Genomic DNA, 21,862 nt, shown 5'->3' with positions numbered 1-21,862 from the left:
TAACTAGCCTCTGTTGTGGTGCTAGTGTGTCAATTTCACATTTAACGTGAAATGTATCTTTGCTTTACATCTAGTTGAAAAGCTTTCAAGCATTTTTTTTTTTTCGTTTGTTTTTGAGAGAGAGAGAGAGAGGTTGTATGGGCAGAGCAGGGCCTCTTGCAACTACCAATGAACTCCAGATACATGCAGCATTTTGCACATCTGGCTTTACGTGGGCATTGGAGAATTGAGTCCAGGCTGTTGGACTTTGCAAACAAACACATTTAGCGGCCGAGCACCTCCCCAGTGAGTAACGTGAAGAATTTGGGAAGCTAAAGGCCACAAATCAGAACCTAAGAAACAGAGTAGCTTCAATGTTGAACTCAGTTACAAGTTTCTTTAAACCCAGATGCTATCCAATTTCACTTAACTTTGAAGTTGAGGTAGATTAGAAGCAAGATAGTCTTCTTTTGCAGGTAGTTATGGACATGGGCCCAAAAGACACCTATGTCAACCTGCCATTGCGAGACTAGACAGGAAATCCAGTTTCAGTGTGGCAATCAGAAACAGCATCCTGGTTATTGTTTTATCATGCTCCCCATCTTCCACTTAGCTCCTGTGAGAGCTCTGTAGGTGTCTGTGCTCTCCTCTCTTATCCACCAACTATCAAGGTCCTCTACATACATTTGAACATGGCCAAAGAGGCTTATTGTCTAATTTACATCTCCAAAACCCAATCCAAATTGCTATGTGGATTCAGGACAGCCTCCCAGCTTGGAAGCTTTTCTGCTTCACTTCCTGCTTTATTGTCTTAAAATAAATCTGTCTTAAATTACCTTTTGGATTGGTCTACAATTGTCTTTAATTATTATTATATTTTTTGCTGGTCTTATGAAAAGATCTCAAGAGCCACTGGCTTAGGGAATTGAAGTGTTCTGCACTTTAATCCATAAGTTGTGTCTGTCCAGAGCTCTCAACACTGGTGACAGAGCAATGCCATCATCAAATATGGATTTAAATGGACAATATTATCTAAAACTTTTATTCTTTACTCTTATGTCTTGAAAATCAGTGAACTTGGTGCAAATATACTTAATACACTATAAGTCTTAAAATGGTGTTTTCTTTGTTCCATACTTCCTTAGTGAAATTTAGGTCACTACTCCAAAAAGTAGCAGCTTATTATTATAGGGAACAGCAGAAGCAATGCCCTTTGTCCTTGAAGTACATCATAAAAGGATTCTCTTATCTTACTCAGAACAAGGAGGCTCTAACACTCATTCTAGGGTTTTACACTGAACTGGGAACAATCTGTGTTTAAAGGCATAAGGACACAGAGACAAATGTGAACAATATTTATCCCAATTTTGCCCATGTGTCACTATCAGAAAATAGCCCTTTTGCTAAATTATACTAATAGAGAAATACACATTTCTTGGCATAAAATTATTCAGGTTATTACAGGCCATGGTGGTACACAGCTTTAATTCCAGTACTTGTAAGGCAGTGGTAGGAGGAGCTCTCTGAGTCCCAGGACATCCTGAGACTACATGACTACATAGTAAGTTCCACAAAATTCCCTGAGCCATGGTGAGTTTTAAATCTAATTCAGTGATGGGCCCTTAGGAGTCTCCGGATCTCTGCTTTGGTAGGTGTTGAATGTTTTTGATGTTGGTTGGTCTGTAATCTCTCTGCCACCTAACTCTAATGGTGCTTTAGAAATAATTTATGGAATTTTTAAAGGAGCTATTGGATGGAAATATTGAAAAGAAAATTTGTAATAAGCATCTGGAGGTGTAAACATGGCTCAGCTATTAAGAGACTTGCTACAAAGCTGAAGAACCTGGACCGGATTCCCTAGTACCCATGTAGAACAAGATGCACAAGGTGGCACACATGTCTGGAGTTCATTTGCAGCGGCTAGAGTCCCTGGCATGCCCATACTCTCTCTTCATCTTATCTGCCTCTCTCTCTCCCATAAATAAATAATAAATAAAAAAATTAAAAATAGCATGGTACTGGCATAAAAACAGGACTATAGTCCACTGGAATAGACTTGAGGACCCAGACTTGGGGTCCAGCAATTATAGCTATTTGTTTTACAAAGGCCCTAACAATATAGGCAGATAAAAAGACAGCATCTTCAACAAATTGTGCTGGACAAACTGGATAACCATATGCAGGAAACTGAAACTTGATCCAGGCATTTCGCCATGCACTACACTCAAGTCCAAGTGGATCAAAGACCTCAATATAAGACCAAAAACTCGACTACTACTGGAAGAAAATTTAGGAAGAACTTCCCATGATATAAGAATGGAAAAAGACTTCCTGAATAAAACCCTAGTAGCTCACAATCTTAAACAGTCACTCAACAAATGGGATCACATGAAGCTGAGGAGTTTCTTTACAGACAAGCATTCAATAAGCAAAGCCAATAGATTGCCCAACAGAATGGGGAAAATATTTGCTGGTTATCCAACTGACAGAGGCCTAATCTCTAGAACCTACAAAGAACTCCAAAACCTAAACAATAAAAAGTCAAACAACCCACTCACAAAATGGGGCAAAGAGCTGAACAGGCAGTTCACAGAGGAAGAAATACAAATGGCAAATGGGAATTTAAGATGGTACAACCACTTTGGAAAGCAATATGAAGACTCCTGGAAAAGCTGACGACAGAGATACCAACAGACCCAGTTATTCCCTTACTGGGCATCTACACTAAAACCATTAAACCACAGGCCAGAGAGATTTGCTCAACCATATTTGTAGTGGCTCAATTCATAATAGCTAAGAGCTGGAATCAACCCAGGTGTCCATCACTAGAAGAATGGATAACTAAGATGAGGGATATCTACACAATGGAGTTCCATACAGCAGTAAGAAAAAAATGACACAATGAAATTTGATGAAAAATTGTTGAACCTGGAAGAGATCATTCTCAGTGAACTTACCCAATCACAGAAATAAAATTGTGAAATAGTCTCACTCGTCTACAGCACCTAACCTGAATCTACCCAAGATGCCTTACATACCCAGCAAACATCTGGAGGACTAGACAATAGGATGGGTGGGAGGGAGGGGAGAGCAAGGGAGGGGGTGGGAGACACAAATATAGACTCAAACAGCAATGGTAACATAAAATTCTTTATCCTAAAAGGCACAGCAAATGGCTGAACCTTCACCAGGCCCTTAGAGGGAATACTTGAGCCACAAGACACTGGAGAGGGTATGATGAAGATTGATCTCAATCTTCTACAGCTCCTCTCTCTCTCTCTCTCTCTCTCTCTCTCTCACTCTCTCTCTCTCTCCTTCCTTCCCTCCCTCCCTCCTCCTCTCCCTCTCCCTCTCCCTCTCTTCTCTCTAACTCTTTTATATTAGTTATCTTTTTCTTCCTTTTCTTAATGGGCACTGACCTGTAACTCCCAGTACCAGCATGTAGACATCATCCACAATGAGCTATTGATCAGAGAGACCTACAAAGTTTCCTAAATGAAAGACAGATTTCTGTCAGAGTACTTGATGACCCACCAAAGGTTAGTGGTAAGACCCTACCACTGAAAACAAGATATGCAGTTGTAAAATGGAAGCTGGCAGAGAGTCAGTCCCCAGACAGTCAGTGCATCTAGTGCCAGAAAGTGCTACATGGCGCCTGGTGGAAAATGACCAATATCTGCCCAAGCAATTCATGGTCTAACCTACTTAGCAGTAAATAACCTGTCGTGATGCTCACACAAGTGCAATAGTGGTGCCTAGCCATGGTTGGAAACCAACTGCTCTTGATTTGGCTAACTGACCCCCTCACTGGTATGGGACCCATAGCTGGAACTGGGAAACAAGTCAGAACCATATCCAAACATTGGCCTGCTCTCCATTATCAAGCTACCACCAACCATGGGCTCCAAGAGGGCTTACACCTATAAAATTCTCTGTAAAAAAAGTAAGGGATATCTCATTTGTTGGGTGCTAACTTACTCTCCATTGGAGAATCTGCTTCTCTTTTTCAGACAGATGTATATCCTAAGGAGTGAGCCACCCCATCATACCTCAAAAGGGCCCTGGTTGAAACTAAGAACAATTGGTGAAACAAGCAAGGGTGCTGTTTTCTTGGTGAACTGGATACCAGCACAAGGGTGAAGGACATCAACACAGAGAAAAATCAACTCCCACCAAATCAGATTTCCAGAGACCCAGAGGCCCCCAACACCTCATCACTGAAGCAGACCAAAAATGAACCCAACATGGCTCATGGAAATTTTGCGGAAGAGGGGGCAGAAAGAATGTCAAAACCACATTCTGGGACATGATATGCAGAGGCACTTATCCTACCCATAACTATGGGCTAACTCCAGAATGCATGACCCACATACCTCAACAAGGAGGAGACAGGGAGGGGGTAGGACATGGATGAGCCTAACAATGGTACCAAGTTCACTGTATTTGTTGAGTACAAAACTAATTAATAAAAAAAATTAAAGAGAAGTATCTGGAAAAAAATAGAAAAAATGAAGGTCTTGATACCAGCAAGTACAAATTTAAAAGAATATACAAAACAGCATGAAATCATGTCATATTTGGATATAATCCTGGCTCTGCCATAAGGAGAGTCTAGGAAGAATTATTTTTTATACCCAAACTGTAAAGGAGTAAAGACAATGGAATGTTTTTTTAAGATAATATTGATAATAGTTGCTAGATATGAATGGAATAAGATGTTGAGAAGGGAGATGGGAATATGGGCGGCTTAAAACTTAAAGGTAATTGCTTGCAAAGTCTTATGGCCACAGTTGTATGCCACAGTACCCACATATAGTCAGATGCACAAAGTGGCACATGGTTCTGGTATTCATTTGTAGTAGCAATGGGCCCTGATGTGACCATACCCACATTCTGTCTCTGTCTGACTGTCATTCCCAAACAAATAAATTAAATATTTTAAAAACGATGTTGAGGAAGTCCACCTTACAAATATGGTCAAGAAAATTAAACAGTGTGGCTATATCTTAGTATGGATACATACTATACAACTTGGGGGAAGTAAAGCAAATTTAATTATATTCCAAACTTATTAATGTCAAACTCTTAGTTTGGTCAGATAATTCATATCCTAATATTTCTGAGAAGAAATATAACACATGATCCAAGGCTACATCCCCATGCACAATTAGGAAAATCAAGATTTTGGTGGTGTAACTTTTCCCTTTTAGCATGTTATGTGCAGTCATTCTAACCAAACTACCCACACTGCTCTAGTACAAGTCCACATGTAAAGGCGCAGTCCACTGTTCCTTCTGTAGTAAGGGTGTCATTAATCTCTGCCAAATTACCATTAAGACAGAACCAGAACACAGCTGAAAATGTTATGTCATAAACCTTCCCATACTTATAAGAGCCATGCTTTTCCTTCTTGTATATCTATGATGCATGATTGAAAATCTCACTAGTTTCAGAACAGCCAAAAAAAAAAAAAAATCCAGAGAATATTTTGTGATAAATGATACATGACAGAATTATATTTAAACAGTTACTAGGCCCAAAGGAATCTAGCAGAGAATAAGTACAAACAATGTAGAGGTTTTGTACTCCTAATTCCATTGACAAAAATGACAAAATGCAGTTTCATCTTATAATGACAAGGAATAATAATATGCCTCAGAACATAAAATATGTTGTTCTTCAGAATGAGAGATGATATTCACATTTATTTCATTTTAGATTAGCAGTACTATTGGGAAAGGACCATAGGATCTTTCTTTTTTTTTTTTAAGTATTTTTTTTTTTTTTTTTGAGAGCAACAGACTCAAAGAGAAAGACAGATAGAGGGAGAGAGAGAGAATGGGCGCGCCAGGGCTTCCAGCCACTGCAAACGAACTCCAGATGCGTGCACCCCCTTGTGCATCTGGCTAACGTGGGACCTGGGGAACCGAGCCTCGAACCGGGGTCCATAGGCTTCACAGGCGAGCGCTTAACCGCTAAACCATCTCTCCAGCCCGGATCTTTCTTTTTAAGAATGGGGAAGGATACAAATAGAAGAAAGAAGGAAGGAACAGTATAGCTTCACCTCTTAACATTTCAACCTACAATCATTTCTCAATGCTAATTTGGGATTCAGTTAGCATATCCAGATAAATTAAAAAAAAAAGTGTAAGCAAATGTATTTCTAAAAAGAATGTCAAAGGAATGTTGTTAGCTAATGCATATGTAAATGTTCAATTCATTCTTACTATCCTTATCCAACTACCCAAACAAACCCGCTTAAGTACAACTTCTTTACGGATGTCTTTTGAAGCACGGCTACAGTCAACTTGCCATCTGCTGCAAACACAAACAGAGCTACGCTCAAGCTTTATATTATGCAGCCCTCCTCACAGAGTTCTTACGTGCAAGCTGTTCTTGTCAAAATCAGAGCCATTGTGATGATGCATCTTAATATTCCATCAGACTTTAAGTAAAGAGTGACAAAAGTCCACATATGGATGACAGCTGTTTGCTTCAGTAAATATTTTCCATTTACTGAATGGAGCTTATGGTAGTTCAGGAGATGTTCCATCAGACATTTCAGCATGAACTGCCTGAGGATGATTGTAGCAGTAACAAGAATCAAATTTCAGTTTTCAGATCTTTGCTATAATTTGAATCTTCAGAAACAACAACTCCCCCAATGGAGTTGGTACATGATGCCATTAATTTCACAGTGTCCTAGCACAGTGCTTACTGAGAAAAAGGGAATATATGGGGCTATATGTCTCTTTGACTGTCTCCTCCTAATGTCCTACTACCATGTCTATAAAACAAGGAATCATTTCTTTCTTGATTACTTGATAGAAACTTATATTTTTATGAGTATGTTTGGAGAAGTAGTAAAATATTTTTGAAAGATGGATGAGCCTACTTTATAAAAGCAGATCTTTTAAGTCTTATTTTAATTAATAAAGTAGCAAATTTTAAAAGTTCAAAACAATAAAGATAGTTTTCTGAGGCCCTTATTAACATTATAATAATATTAGGTTAACATATTAATGCTTACTATAAAAAAAGTTTTGATTTACAAAGGTATCTTTAGTTTTGTAGTGCCATTGAATATATAGTGAATCAATTTAATAGACCCCTTATATTATGATGAATGAATGTATGTTAACAACTTGTCTTTAAAGTAAAGTGAAATTTGCTAACAACAAGGTCACCTGCTAAGCATTAGCGATTCTCTTCTTTACAGCCTGAAATGATCCTGAGGTGACAGCAAGCAGCTCCCAGGAAAATGGAAGGTGGTTGATGTCTTAGGTTAGGCCTAGGATATCAACATGGTAACAGAGTATTATATCCCAGTTTCTGATTGGTAACTTCTAGAGTCATTTTCCCATCCTGCAGTGCAGGTGTGAATATCAATATGTTTCATTTTTATGCTTTACACCCTGCTATCTTGTTTTTGTTTTTACCAACAACTGATGTCAGCATTGGATCCCTTTTGTAATTGAAACTTTTGCAGACTAAGCAAAGTGAAGATGGTTTTCTTACCCTGCTATTGGATCTACTGCTATTGCCTTAGGGTTCTGAAGCTCCAGGTCAATCAGAGTGACGCATACAGATCCGTTGTAATTACAGACAAAGATCCGGTCACTGACGTGATCCACAAAATAGAAATTCCTGGTCAGCCAGTCAATCGCCATTTGCTCCACATCTGAAAAAAAATAAAAAAAAAAAGAAGAAGAAGAAAGAAAAGACATAAACACATAAACTAAATTAAGGAGCCACAGGTGCAAATGCAGCATCATAAACCAAAGTGTACAAATGTCTGCCCAAGACATCACAGAGGACATTTCAAAATAAAAACTTCCAACAATGTCAAAATAAGCAACATCATTATTATAAAAAATAATGTTTACTTCAAAACTTTCTTTTTGCTATGTGATCACTGAGAACAACTTTAAAAAATAGAAAGAGGGGCTGGAGTGATGACTTAGCAGTTCAGGCATTTGCCTCCAAGGCCAAAGCATCCAGGTTTGATTCCCCAGGACCCTCATTATCCAGATGCACAAGGGGGCACATGTATCTGGAGTTCCTTTGCAGTGGCTGGAGGCCCTGGCATGCCCATTCTCTCACTTTTTCTCCCTCTTTCTCTGTTACATAAATAAATAAATAAGTAAATAATAGACAAAGAACTTCTAATCCTAAAACACAGGTATTGGCAATTATAAGCCTCTTTTAGTATTTGTCAAAAATAGCTCACTCAATCCAATGTGCATAACAAGATCAGTGGTACCACTAATATCTGTAGTAATAAGTGAAGTAAATATCATCGGCAAACAAGGCAAATATTTGTTCTCGTTTTTATATTCAACGAAAGAAGATATGGAAAAGAAGAATACTCTAAGAAGCCTTAAGATCATTTTCCTTACAAAAAAGATCCAAAGCAAAACCAAATATGAGGTGACAGGTCCCATCAATCTACACTTATTCACTGTAAAAACAAAGTTTGATTTATGATTAATTGTGCTATCCACAGTAACTTTCTTGATGATGCAAATATTCCCTCTGTTCTATGCTTTTACTAACCAATGATGTCACACCATCCAAACTTGTCTCCTCAATATTACCAAGATGGGAGTGTGTGTATTATAAGTGGGAAACTGCATATGTAGTGCATTACATTTAGTTAATTTAAACACAAAAATCTGATTGCTAATGGACAATGTAGACAGTGCAGCTACACAAATATGATCTATCAGTGCTCTTATTCTTGTACTATTTCTCTCGTTTAATAATATCATAAATAAAATTCAAACCTATCTGCATTCCAGATTTTTATAAAAGTCATGCTTTTAAATTTTGAAAATTAAAGTAATGTTTCTTTCTTTTTTTTTTTTTTTTTGTTTTTGATTTTAGAGGGAGGGTCTCACTCTCACCCAGGCTAACCTAGAATTCACTATGGAGTCTCAGGGTGGCCTCAAACTCATGGCTATCCTCCTACCTCTGCCTCCCGAGTTCTGGGATTAAAGGCGTGCACCACCATGCCTGCCTAAAGTAGTCTTTCTTATACCTGGGATATATGGCTGGCAAATAGCACAAGTAGAACTAACCTGATATATGCTTTAATTTTGAACCTATGCATATATTGGTAACATTTATTTAGGAATCAGTCACAGTAAGAAAATCACAAGTAAAATAATAAACCATTACAATAATATGCTATAATAAAAGTTACAAGGATGTCATCAATGTCTCACTCTCTAACAAAATATTGATTGTGCTGAATTGACCATTGTTGACCACATTGTTGAACATAAATCCACAGAAAGTAAAACAACATATTAATAGGAGCTACTATATGTTGCAATAGTTGGACTAAGGATAGATCTACATCACTTGACAGCTGTGACTCTGAATATGATGTTCCAAAAATATGGTGCCCTGCCATATTAAATACTTTCAGCTGAATAAGTCTAAGAAATAGCAAGTGTGAGAGGAATTCTCTGACCACCTCACTTCAAGTCTTCCCTGAAGCAGACCATAAGGCCCCATGTGAGTGGTGTCACCTCTATTCCTGGAGGCGAAGACCATCTATACCCTCAATGACAGAAGTACTTTGAGACACTGTTCACCAAACTACCCTTGCTGGACTCCCAGCAGTTTGCTATTAGCCATGGTACATATACATGCACTGCAATGTCTTTCTAAACTGTTTTTCATGTCTCCTTACTTCATCAGAACTAGTATAAAACTATTCAGAACTCATCATTTTTTCAGGTCTTCATTTCCTAACACACGAAGCTAAATAACCATGTGTGCTTTTCTCTTATGAATTTATTTTTGGTCATTCAAACTTACTCAACTAGAGAAATTTAGATGTATAGGATAAAAATGTTATCCTCTCCCCACATCTCAAGGTCTCCCTTCACTAATCTTAACTTAACAATTTCTACTTCTCTATATTTCAGAACAATTCCTCAATAGCATGCCACTTACTGAATACTGTTCTCTAAACAGAGACTAACACATATGCCAGGATTATCCTTCATATAGGCAAAAGAGGTAGAAAATCATAAAACTTATAGGGATATTTATCATGTGCTACAAGAATAAGCAGAACACAAATATAATAATTCATTGAATAAAGAATTTTAGGTCATCAAATAGTTTATTTTTCTTACACACAAACCCTTTATTGAAACATACACATTTAAAAATTTCCCAAATACCAGAAGTACTTATTTTTCCTCCAACCAACCCAAAACTCAACATTTAAAATTTATGAATAATTATTTCATCTCCAGAAAACTGGTCTATTATTATTGGCTTTGATGTTGAACCTTTTTGCATTGTTACATCAGCTATAGCTCAGAATCTCCGGTTTCAAATGCCATTTCAAATACATTGGGCTCAGATAAAGAGTGTGCCCATCCCTCACGCTGGGCTACAGGGGCTTCAGAACAATTGTGATTCCAGACAAAAGAGCTGTGCAGCAGCATTTACACCTTCAAGTCTGTATTACTTAGGAGAGTCAGCTGCTGAAACAATAGGCATTTTAACAACTTTCTAAGTTCGGATGCAGGGAGGTCTCACTGAAACAGCCTAATTAGTCAAACACTCAATAATTTAGGGGAACTGGCTTTGTGTTTCTTTTAATATAGTTGAAGATTTTGTCTGCCTTTACTGAATTTGTAGTAAAATTGGACAATTTAGGCAAGTATGCGTATGATCAAGCAAGGGATCTAATAACTAAACAGATATGTGATATTGTGGCCACACAAAGATCCATAAAAGTTTGGTATGCTTTGAAATATGCCTTGGAAGTAGTAAATTTTTTTTGTATTGTTTTGTTTGCTTTGTTTCAAAATCTTCCTGTGGTGCTCTTGCCATACCCATCTCTGCTTCCTCTCTCAGAAATGAGTCATAGAGGATACCAACTCTTTTCTCCAAGGATAGACAAAGAAAAGAAAACTTTCTCTTCAAAGCAAGCCATAAACCCTACAAATATTATTCTAATCCTCCCCCCCCCCCACACACACCATTTTGTGTATTCACTGTCTCTAAAGAATTTCTCTGACCTACCTTGCTGGTACTATAATAAGTACCTGTGTCCAAACCTCTACCTGGCATGGATGGAAGGAATGAAGGCTATATACAGAAGGCAAGAAAAATCTGGAGACTGGATTCATTAGATCCCTTCTGTCTATTACCATTATATCAAACCAAGATTAACTTAACAGTTAATAACTGAATAATTAAACCTAGACATCTGGGGCCATACTTTATCAGACAGAAAAATAAAAGCACACAGTTCAAAAACTTTCTCCTAGATCTTTATAGATATGTTTTTATTCCTTGTTTCTATTTTGTCTTCTTTGTTTGTTTTGAGAAAGGACCTTGGCATGTTAACAAGGCTGGCCTGAAATTCACAAATCTGCAATTTCCTGAATGCTAGGATTGGTGGCATGTGCCATCACACTTAGCGTGTGACTTAATTTTGGAAGATGATCATGCCATAGAAAATTTGGTCAAAATGTGTTTTAATTGAGGGCTGGAGAGATGGCTTAGTGGTAAGCGCTTGCCTGTGAAGCCTAAGGACCCTGGTTCAAGGCTTGATTCCAAAGGACCCATGTTAGCCAGATGCACAAGTGGTGCACGCATCTGGAGTTCATTTGCTGTGGTTGAAGGCCATGGCATGCTCATTGTCTGTGTGTGTGTCTCTTTCTCTCTCTATCGCTCTTAATAAATAAATAAATTAATTAATTAATTAATTAAAAAATTTAAAAATGTGTTTTAGTTGAGCAAAGGAAGGGTGGGAAGGGTTAATCAAAATCTAAGAGGGTATGAATAAGTCATATGGAAACCTACTTTTTTGGACAATAGCACACCCAGAAACCATAGGTTATTACTAGAAAATCTTCACTGCCAGGATGGGATTCTTTCCAGTGAGTTGTTGGCCAGGCTTTCTTAGTAGGGGCAAATTTGTAAGAGCTGACTTCTTCAATAAGCAATGGAAATTCCCAAGCATTTTGTCATTACCCAGAAAAGTACCAGGGAAATGAAAATCAATAAATGCAGTTAGCTCTTTTCCCTCTATTGAAAGCACATATCCTAATTCTTGGATCATATAGATACTCTGTTGCCTCACTGGATACCAATGACCATTATATAACCTTCCACCGCACAGTACTCCTGAACATCTGTCCTCAAAGTACATGTAGAGTTGGCACTCTTCTTCTCAGTTTCCTGGCCAAACACACATGTGTTAAAAGACAGAGACTGGTTTTCATACAGAAGCCAGCCTCACTTCACCTTGGCCATTAGTAGGCCATAAATAAGGACACAGCAAAGCTAGCAATAGGTCCTTTCCTGTTGCCAACTGACTTAGCTGCCAGGCAGATTTCACTTTCTAACTTTTGCTTCAATAGAAGCCATTTCCACTTTCCTCAATCTTCTGTTTCCTACCTTGGGAAGGTATTTCAATGGTGGTTTTCCAGTGCACAGGGAGCATTCATGCTCTATGCCTACTTTCCCACACAAGACTCCCTGTGTCTTGTCACTGGTGAATCGAGGCATGGGTAGATGGGTGGATTTTGACCAGCTAAACAGCATTTAAATCTTTTTCAATTCATAGGAAGCTCATTTGTTTTGTCTTAATTTCTATCAGCTTGGCAAAGCAATGGTTCATAAACATCTAAATTACTATATAATGTATGTTGACCTTTTGCTGTACGAAACAAGTGTTCTTTTTAATGTACACATCTTCACATTTAGATATTTTCACACTTTTCAATTTTTAGGTGCTAATATTATTTATATGATTAAGACTATATAAAAATCTGTTAATGTACTAGAAAGTTTAATATGGTTACAGTTCAAACCGTAAAAATCTATCCAAAACTTTTGCCCACATAGAAATTACAGGAGCATTTTATGTGGGGTTCCTGCCATCTTCCTTCGTTACCTGATTAGGCTGTTCTATCACCAGGGTTTTAAAGTACTTTTTGTTGTTTTTTTTTTTTTTTTCTTTTCACTAGTTCAGACATTTACTATTTACCTAAGTGGTAGATAAAAAGTAAGAAGTTTATCAGTTGTGGGGGTGAGGTAGGGAGCCTGGAAGACAAGTTATTGTTAAGTATGCAATACCTTTATTGTTAGTCCCATCTTCTGCTATCTCTTTCAGAGGTGCTCATTGTCTAACATTTTAGCCTTAGGGTTCTTACTTTGTTGGCCACCTGCCCTCACTTATAAAAGCAAAGGAATACTAAATAGTATCAACTCATCTTTTAATCATCTTCACTTTAGTTTCCAAAATTGTCTCACATATATTGTCTTTTATTTTTTTTTTCCTTCAGTATTTGTGGTTTTGTATATACAACATAATTTATTATGGAGTTTAATAAAGAACAGATATTTATTCCATCTGCAAAATTCAAACAAAAGGTATCTATGAATAGTTTGAAGTGACATGCCTGTTTAGAATTAATGTATGGATAAAGGAGAGTCAGAAAGCAGGTGAGCATTTAACACAACCTTGTTATTTGTAGAAGCAATATATAGAGCAGCTTTAAAGAGGATCAGAGCAATAGTGAAGTTGTGTTGCTGATACTCATCACATTCCTTAGTTGTAGAGATAATATAGACCAGGTTAAACATTCTCTTGTGTGACCCTTGCCTTTAGGGCACACATAATGGAGGTCATAGGTCACTACCCATCCGAGCTTCTGGAAAGATAAAAGGAGAACTTTTAGGAATCATTACCATAGGCCTTATTGTGAAATGCCGATGCTTTCTGTTATCAGCACCATAAGGAATATCCCTAATGCAATGGACCATGACCCCGCTGTTTAATGTGGTCCTGTCTTTATTCTGTTTACATGATGAATAGTATAGAATGTCCTTTGTCTCAGTTCAGTTCTGCTTACGACTCATGAATGCTTTGTGAGATTTTTATTTTGTTACTTTTTGTAATGACCACCCTGTTTAACAGTGCCTTGTGTAATTTTATAGTTTAACTTCTATCCTCTATCCTGTTTTCATAACAAATATCTTGTGATTCTCTGTAATAAAAGCTGACCTCCCCATCCCCTGAAGAAGGTTGGAGCTGCACTCACAGAACCCAACCTTTATGGTACAGTGCTAATGCACCAGTCTTTTACCCATAAAGCTATACTTTGCATTCTGTGAGTCGATGGTCTTACTTGCGTGACACCAGACGCCACAATATCTTGGGGGCTTGTCCGGGATCCACATTTCAAGACACCCCCCCCCTCCCCTGACTCTAGGGTGAATGAACCAGGGAAAGACCTCTATCTCTGCCCAAGAAATGGATCTCCATCTGTCTGCACATTCCTGGTTTTGGAGTCTGTAGGAAGAACTTGATGGGGAACTTTCACCTAGGATGGCTGTCCCCCTCCTTTGTTGGGTAAGAAAACTTCAGAGCTGCTTTTCCCACCTTCTCTTTTTGTTTTACGTTGCTCATTTTTCTGGTTATCTGGTTCTGCACAATTGTCAGGGTCCAAGAAGGAAGCTGGATGCAGCATTAATTCTGCTGGAGGAGGGACCAAGGGGCTGCCCTTGGCCCTCTCTGGCTCCATTCAAAGATCCTGAATGGAGGTCTGTTCCAGGTTCAGTTTTGGTTTGGCAGCCACAATGTTAGAAAAGCACTATTGCTAGCATATTTGTGATTGGTGTTGTATTTGTTTGTCTTGACCTCATCTTCAAAGATATGGGTCAAGGCCAGTCTGTAGACAACTATCACTTAGAATTGTTCAAAAAGCATTTCAAAGATTTTTAGCAAAAATGTATAATAATAAGGTGACTACATCTTTTCTGGTAAACTAAATACTTCCTGTTCAGCTGACTGACTGGCATTCAACAAAGGATGGCCACCAGAGGCAACTTTGACTTATATTTAATTCTTTCTGTAAAAAAAAGATATATTTTTCCTCTGCAAGTCACCCAGATCAGATTCCTTGCAACATCACATGGTGCTATCTTGTGGAAGAATCCTCTTCCTAGCTAAAGAAAATACTCAGAAGCACCTCCATTCTTACTGCTAAACCTAAATCCGATTTAAACAGGTTTTCTCTCATAATGAAGAATTCCCTCCACCTGACAGGTCTCCAACACAGCAGCCATCTTCTAACCTGTATCCACCCTCCCTGCACCATAGAATCCCCTTCTCAGCCCTCCACATACTTGCAGCGGTTCTCAATACCAACCCCCATCTCAACCTACCCATTCTGGCCCTCCTGAAGCATTTATAGCCTCTGCCTCCATCCTGCTGCTCTGACAGGCTCCTCCAACAACAAATCTGCCATCCAGGATAGCCCCACACATTTTTGTGGTTTATGCCCCTTTTTCTACTAGAAACCTGTATAATTGGAAGAACTGGAATCCATCTTTTTCAGAAAAACCTCAGAATTTGATATCCTTTCTTGAGAGAGTCTTCTATACTTATTAGCCCACATAGGAGGACTATCAGCAACTCTTACATAGCATATTCACCACAGAAGAATGTGAAAGAATCAGAATAGAAGCCAATAAATTACTGTGGGGAGCCAATAGCTGCCCCATGGAGAACTTTAATACTATCAATGAGGTTTGCCCTTCCACACAATTGGACTGAGACCCCAACACTGCTGAAGGTAGGGTTTCCCTTAACCTCTTTTACCAGACTGTGTTGTGTACTCTCCAGGTAGCTGCACAGTGCCCACAAATGTGCCTTAGGTGAGTGAGGTGTCCCAAAGGCCCATTGAGTCTCATGCTGCTTTCCTAGAAAGGCTGCAGGAAGCATATATGATGTACTCCCCTATAGATCCTGAGGACCCTGAGAATAGGTGAGCTATTAATATTGCTTTTGTAACTCAGTTTGTGCCAGATATTAGGAATATTCAGAAAATAGAAGGTTTTGAGGTCAAGCTTCTCTCAGAATTAGTAGAAATTGCTGCCAGTGTATATAATAATAGAGACACTCCAGAAGATAGGCAGGCTAAAAAAATGGCTAGAGTTATGGTGGCTACTTTCCAGAAGGCACCAGGCCTCATGAGACAGCCCTGTGAGAACCAAAAAAAGGAAATACTGCAGAATAAAACCCCTACTCAAAAAAAACTCAATGTGCTTACTGCAAGGAAATGGTGGGCCACTCGAGAAAATGAATGCCCTAAATGAGACAAGAGTACTGTAACCATCTTGGAAATAAAATACTGAGGAGGTCAGGGCTTGAGGGCCCCCACAAGCCCAGACTAACCCTACAAGTGAGGGAATACCTGTTATGTTCCTGGTGGATACTGGGTTTTTTGTTTTTTGGGTTTTTTTGTTTTTTTTTTTTTTTGTTCTTTCCTCCTCCAAAAACCTGATGGATCCCTATCCGGAGAACAGACTCTAGTCAAAAGAGCAACAGGATGAAAATTCTACCCCTGGACCACCAAAAGACAAGTGGACCTCGGACAAGGTACTGTAACACATTCCTTCCTTGTAAGCCCTGAGTGTCCATACCCACTAATGGGAGAGACTTAGCGTATAAAATGAAAGGTAAAACTTATTTGGGAGCCAGGACACAAGTGTGTCTATTGAAAAGGCAGAAATTTTAGTGACTGTGCCACTGGAGGAAGAAAACCTTATACTAGAGAGCCCTATCATACAGAAAAATCAGTACTTCCTGACTACCTTGCAAGACAAGTTTCCAAAAGTATGTGCTGCAAAAAATAGCCCTGGGTTGTTGGTGCACCAAGTGCCTTTCACTGTAGAACTAAAAAGTATGGTAACTCCAGTATGAGTCAAACAGTATCCCATGTCTCTAAAGGTAAAGCAAGGAATAAAGAAACACATAGATAGATTACTAGAGGCTGTCATTCCGGTGCCCTGTCAGTCCAAGATCCGAGAGAAGTAAATAAATGCATGCAAGATATACACCAAACTGTGCCCAATCCTTATACTCGGCTCAGTGTGATTCTACCAGAAAGACAAATTTATACTGTGTTGGATTTAAACCATGCTATCTTTAGTATCCCACTGGCAAAGGGATGTCAATCCATTTTTGCTTTGAGTGGACAAATCTGGAACAAGGTACCAGTGGGCAACTAACCTGGATTGGGTTTCCACAAGGATTTTTTTTTTTTTTTTAATGGGGCACACCTTAAGTATTTGCAGGATTTTCATATTGAGACACCTGAGTGCACTCTACTTCAGTATGTGGACAACCTCCTCCTAGCCACAGAAACAGAGGAAGAATTCCACTCTGTCACGGAGTGTCTTCTGGACACCTTAAAATATGTGGGCTATCGCGTATCAGCCAGAAAGGCTCAACTGTGTGTGTTGGGAAATGAACTCCAAAAAGGTAAGAGAATGTTGTCAGCCTCTAGGATTCAGACCATCACCCAAATCCCCACACCTCAGACCAAGAGACAAATTTGAGAATTCCATGGATCTGTGGGGTATTTCAGAATATTTATGCTGAAGTTTGCTGAATTAGTCAAGCCTCTATATAAAGCCACAAGATGGCAAGAAAAAGACTTTGCTTAGATGGAAAATGAGAAACAAACATTCTGAGAACTAAAACCAACCCTGACATCAGCCCTTTCCCTGGCAGACTCCATACAAGTTTAAACCATGTGTCCCCCAGACTCTGACTAGAGACAAAATGGCCAATTGTCTCTGACAAAAACAATAATAATAATAACAATAATAATACAATATATAACTGTGGTTGTCTTTAGTTCTTCTCTTTTAAACACCTAAAGTCACATCTGTTAGATAAAATTTCTCACTAGACAAAATATTAAATAGGTCAACTGAATCAAGGTATTTGACCAGGTTACAAACTCCTTACATAAGATAAGCATCAGACTTACCTAATATGTATATCAGGGTATGGGCCCCTTCACTGAAACATTTAATTGGATTAAATATAATGTTTACCTGATGCCAAGGTTTTAATCAGTGGAGAAACTGAGTCTTATAAGACCTCATTAATTAACAGGTCACTGATGCTAATTTGTTATGATTTAAGGGTTATAAAACTGGATTTAAGACTCTCTCAGTAAAGTAAATTAGGTTCCCCTTTTTATCAAGGTTTTAACTACTCTTAAGATAAAGGCTCACATAGAAGTGGCTATTTTCCAAAGGTGAAGCACTCATGCCTAAAGACATTGTAACTTTAAAAATAGCTTCTGTCTTATTTATGCTAATTCTATTAATGGTCATAACTAGGTTTACTCACTTAGGTTTAAGTGATTTAATTTCAGTAATAATAACTTTCATCTTCCTGGGATATGTTATGATAGCTTGCTTAAGCTTTATCAAATTTAAGTCATGGGTAAAACATAAAATTGTTTTGTATTAATAAAAGTTTCTGTGGTACATAAACTCAATAACTATCAAGCTTAAGCCAAAATCATAGGTTGCCAAATAATGTTTTTTTTTTTCTTTCAAAATGATTTATCAAGGGTTATATTAAAAGTTAGCTAGCTGTTTTGGTTTAAAAAAATTTTTTAAACTCTATGGTTCTGTTTCCAATATTCTCTGGGTAATTTGTACCAACACAAGTATCTAAAGTATTCAGAGATGTCTTCAAACACAGGTGCTAAGAATTACTAGGTTAAATGAGTTAATCTGTAAATCAATTGGTACTGTTTCAAGACTGGTGACAGGTTCTGCCTGTGTTTATAAATGTTAAATATTTAAAATATAAAATATTTATAAGTATTAGATATTTAAAATATGAGATATGTCTACTTTCTATACCTCATATATAAGGCCTATACTACCATAGTACAACAAAAATTTTAAAGATAGGATAATCAGACTCTCAAGTCTCAATTACAAAAACAAAAGGGGGAATACTTACCCCACATGACCAACTAAAAAAGGCATTATTTACCCTAAATATTTTAAATTTTTCTAAAGAAGATAAACAATTATCCCCTATTCAAAAACATTAGTCCTCATCCATTACCTACGGTTCTATCTGGGTAAGATGGAGGGACCCATTGTCTGTTTGCGTGGAGAGGACCAGAGCCACTCCTCACAGCAGGGAGAGGGTTTGAATGTGTCTTCCCTCAAGATGAAAAAAGTTCCATTTGGGTACTAGCAAGAAACCTAAAATATCTGTTCCAACAAGGGGACACTGACAGTCACTTCTCCAGGGAGTGTCCCAACCCTGAGGACTGTTCCTAAAATGGTCTTCACCCTGCTCTGGCTTTGCCTCCAATCTGGGCCTCCCTGGCTGCTTGTAGTACAATTGCTCATATGACCTTAAAAAATTGCTCAGCCACCTTCCCCATCCCTGTCCAGCTTTTCCCAATGTTTCCTCTGGAACTTGCATTTGGGCCCCACCTTCCCCTAATAAATCCAGTGTAGATATGGAGTATATTCATCCTTCCTTATGTACTTTTAACACAACTGAGCCCAGTGCTCAACACTTCCCACCTTCTGGAATAGTTTATGTTTGTGGAGGCAGGATGGCCAATGACTTTCTGTCCACCAATTGGATGGGCCTTTGTGCCCCAGCCACCTTAATCCCAGATGTAGATATCATTCCTGGAAATGAGGCCCTCCCTATGCCCTCTTTTTTTTTTTTTTAATTTTTTATTTATTTATTTGAGAGCGACAGACACAGAGAGAAAGACAGATAGAGGGAGAGAGAGAGAATGGGCGCGCCAGGGCTTCCAGCCTCTGCAAACAAACTCCAGACGCGTGCGCCCCCTTGTGCATCTGGCTAATGTGGGACCTGGGGAACCGAGACTTGAACCGGGGTCCTTAGGCTTCACAGGCAAGCGCTTAACCGCTAAGCCATCTCTCCAGCCCCTATGCCCTCTTTTGATTATATCAGAGGGAGAAGACTTGGAGAAGAAATGGTGGGACCTCCAGGACAGACCATTGTGGGCTTACCCTACCTCCTCCCTCTACTTAGGTTCCTCCTTCCCCCCCTCCTTATCCTCACTGTCAGGCCTTGTATAATTAACAAATTACACAATTCATTCACCAGTGGCTAGAGGCAATAAATGTCCATCAGGTTGAGATACATTTTCACAGGCTGGCAACTCAGGAATTAAGTTCCTCAGATGACCCACTGCCCTCCATGTGACCAATGATGGGTAAGATCTCAAACTGACTGAGACAACCTAAGGCAGGCCATGGAGTGAGTTCTCAGTGAGCTAAACTCATGGTACCCAGTAACAGGTAAGATCCCCAGAGGGGGAAAACCTAAGACAGGGGCCATGGTGACTAATGCCCTTACAAAAACAAAAGGGGGAGATGTTGGGCCTCAAGAGGCCCAGGCGTGAGGCCTAGTAGAACTTCCTGAGCCTAGCTAAAAGTTTGGTGATCTGCCTCAGGCCAGCTATGCCTAACAGCTTCTGGCTTGCTACTTTCACGTAGGAGTTGGAATTCCCGTGTGCTCGCTTGGGACAAATCTTCTCAAAGGTCACAGTTTACTATTGGCCCTTACCTCTTCCCCCATCCTAGAATCCCCATCTTCATTCCCAACTATAACAACAAAGCTAGTTCCTGCTTCAACAAGACTCCTGTCTCAGTGTGTTTTTTCTCCGGTGACTAGGAAGGTTCTGAGTCGTCTGACATTTACCCTCTTTCTCAACCCCTTGGGAGGAACCAGCAGGCCTGGTCCCTCCTCAGCATTACCTACCTGCTGGGGAGGAGCCCAGAACAAGCTACCTGAACTAATAAGAGTTTTTCTTTCCAGGGATGGACTCAATCATCCAGGACATTGCCATCCACTGTCAGGCCTGCCAACAGAAAAATGCCTCATCTGATAAGGTACCACCAATGGGAGCAAGGGAAAGAGGAACAGAGCCAGGTAGATATTGGGTAGTGAATTTCACAGATGAAAAGCCAGGACAGTATGAATATAGTTATCTGCTTGTTTATGTTTATACATTTTCAGGATGGGTGGAAGCTTTTCCATTGAAGTCTGTGACAGTACAAATAGTGGCTAAGAAGTTGTTAGAGGAGATAATTCCCTGCTATGGGTTGCCCCTCAAGATAGAATAAGATAATGGGCCTGCCTTTGTGTAATGAATCACTAGGAATTGACTAAGATGCTAAGGATTAATTGGAAACTACATTGTGCCTATCATCCCCAAAGTTCAGGACAGGTAGAAAGAATGAATAAGACATTGAAGGAGACTTTAACTAAACTAACCCTAGAGACTGATGAACGTTGGGCAGGACTCCTTCCTTTCACTCTGTTAAGGGCCAGATATACTCCTTATATAAAAGGAATTACTCCATTTGAAATTATGTATGAAAACCCCCTCCCATCCACCGGGGATGGGCCTTGAACAACTGTTTGACTTTACTAATGATGCCTTATAGAGAATCCAGGAGTCCATTGTTCTGATAGTTAAGGCTGCTTTTCAGACACCCCCTGTTTGACCATCAAGTGAGTGACAGAGTTTGGATCAAAAAACACCATATTGGGACATTAGACTCCCCTGTGGAAGGGCCCTCACCAGATCATCCTAACCACTCCACAGCCATGAAAGAGGATAGGGTACACATGTGGGTTCACCACTCTCAAATAAGAAAGGGAACATTCCTGAGGATCTTCCAGAAGGACTGAAAGAAGACAAGAAATGGAGGATCCAGAAACACCTGAAGGACCCATTAAAGATAAGACTCTGTTGTTCATAATCTTGTTACTACTAAGCTCTCTAAAATTTCCTAGTCAGTACAACCCATACATTCCCAGGGCCTGGGAACGGGAACTGAAAGACACGCTGACAGTAGAATTAAGAGCAAAATTAATGGAAAGGAACTTTATTGCTCCTCTAGTATTTAAATTAGATTTATGTGAATTGTGGCCAATTCTTGGAAACTATGAGATTTCAGAGGCTACTGGTGGCCCATATGGGGTGTACATGGATACCTGTCATATTGGAATGGATGTGGC

General features: G+C 39.1%; 1 protein-coding gene across 1 annotated transcript in view; it reads right to left on the bottom strand.

Moving 5' to 3' along the window:
• Positions 1-21,862, bottom strand: part of Lrp1b (LDL receptor related protein 1B) — a 2,087,209-nt gene that overhangs the window by 1,081,462 nt on the left and 983,885 nt on the right. Inside the window, exon 7 of the mRNA XM_045147485.1 lies at positions 7,498-7,660. Within this exon, the coding sequence (XP_045003420.1) occupies positions 7,498-7,660 (163 nt within the window). The remainder of the gene's footprint in view (positions 1-7,497; positions 7,661-21,862) is intronic.

This window comes from Jaculus jaculus, chromosome 4 (genome assembly GCF_020740685.1).
Source record: "Jaculus jaculus isolate mJacJac1 chromosome 4, mJacJac1.mat.Y.cur, whole genome shotgun sequence".
Taxonomy (NCBI): Eukaryota; Metazoa; Chordata; class Mammalia; order Rodentia; family Dipodidae; genus Jaculus; species Jaculus jaculus.
The sequence above is the reverse complement of the archived record's forward strand: the minus strand, read 5'-3'. Positions and strand labels throughout refer to the sequence as shown.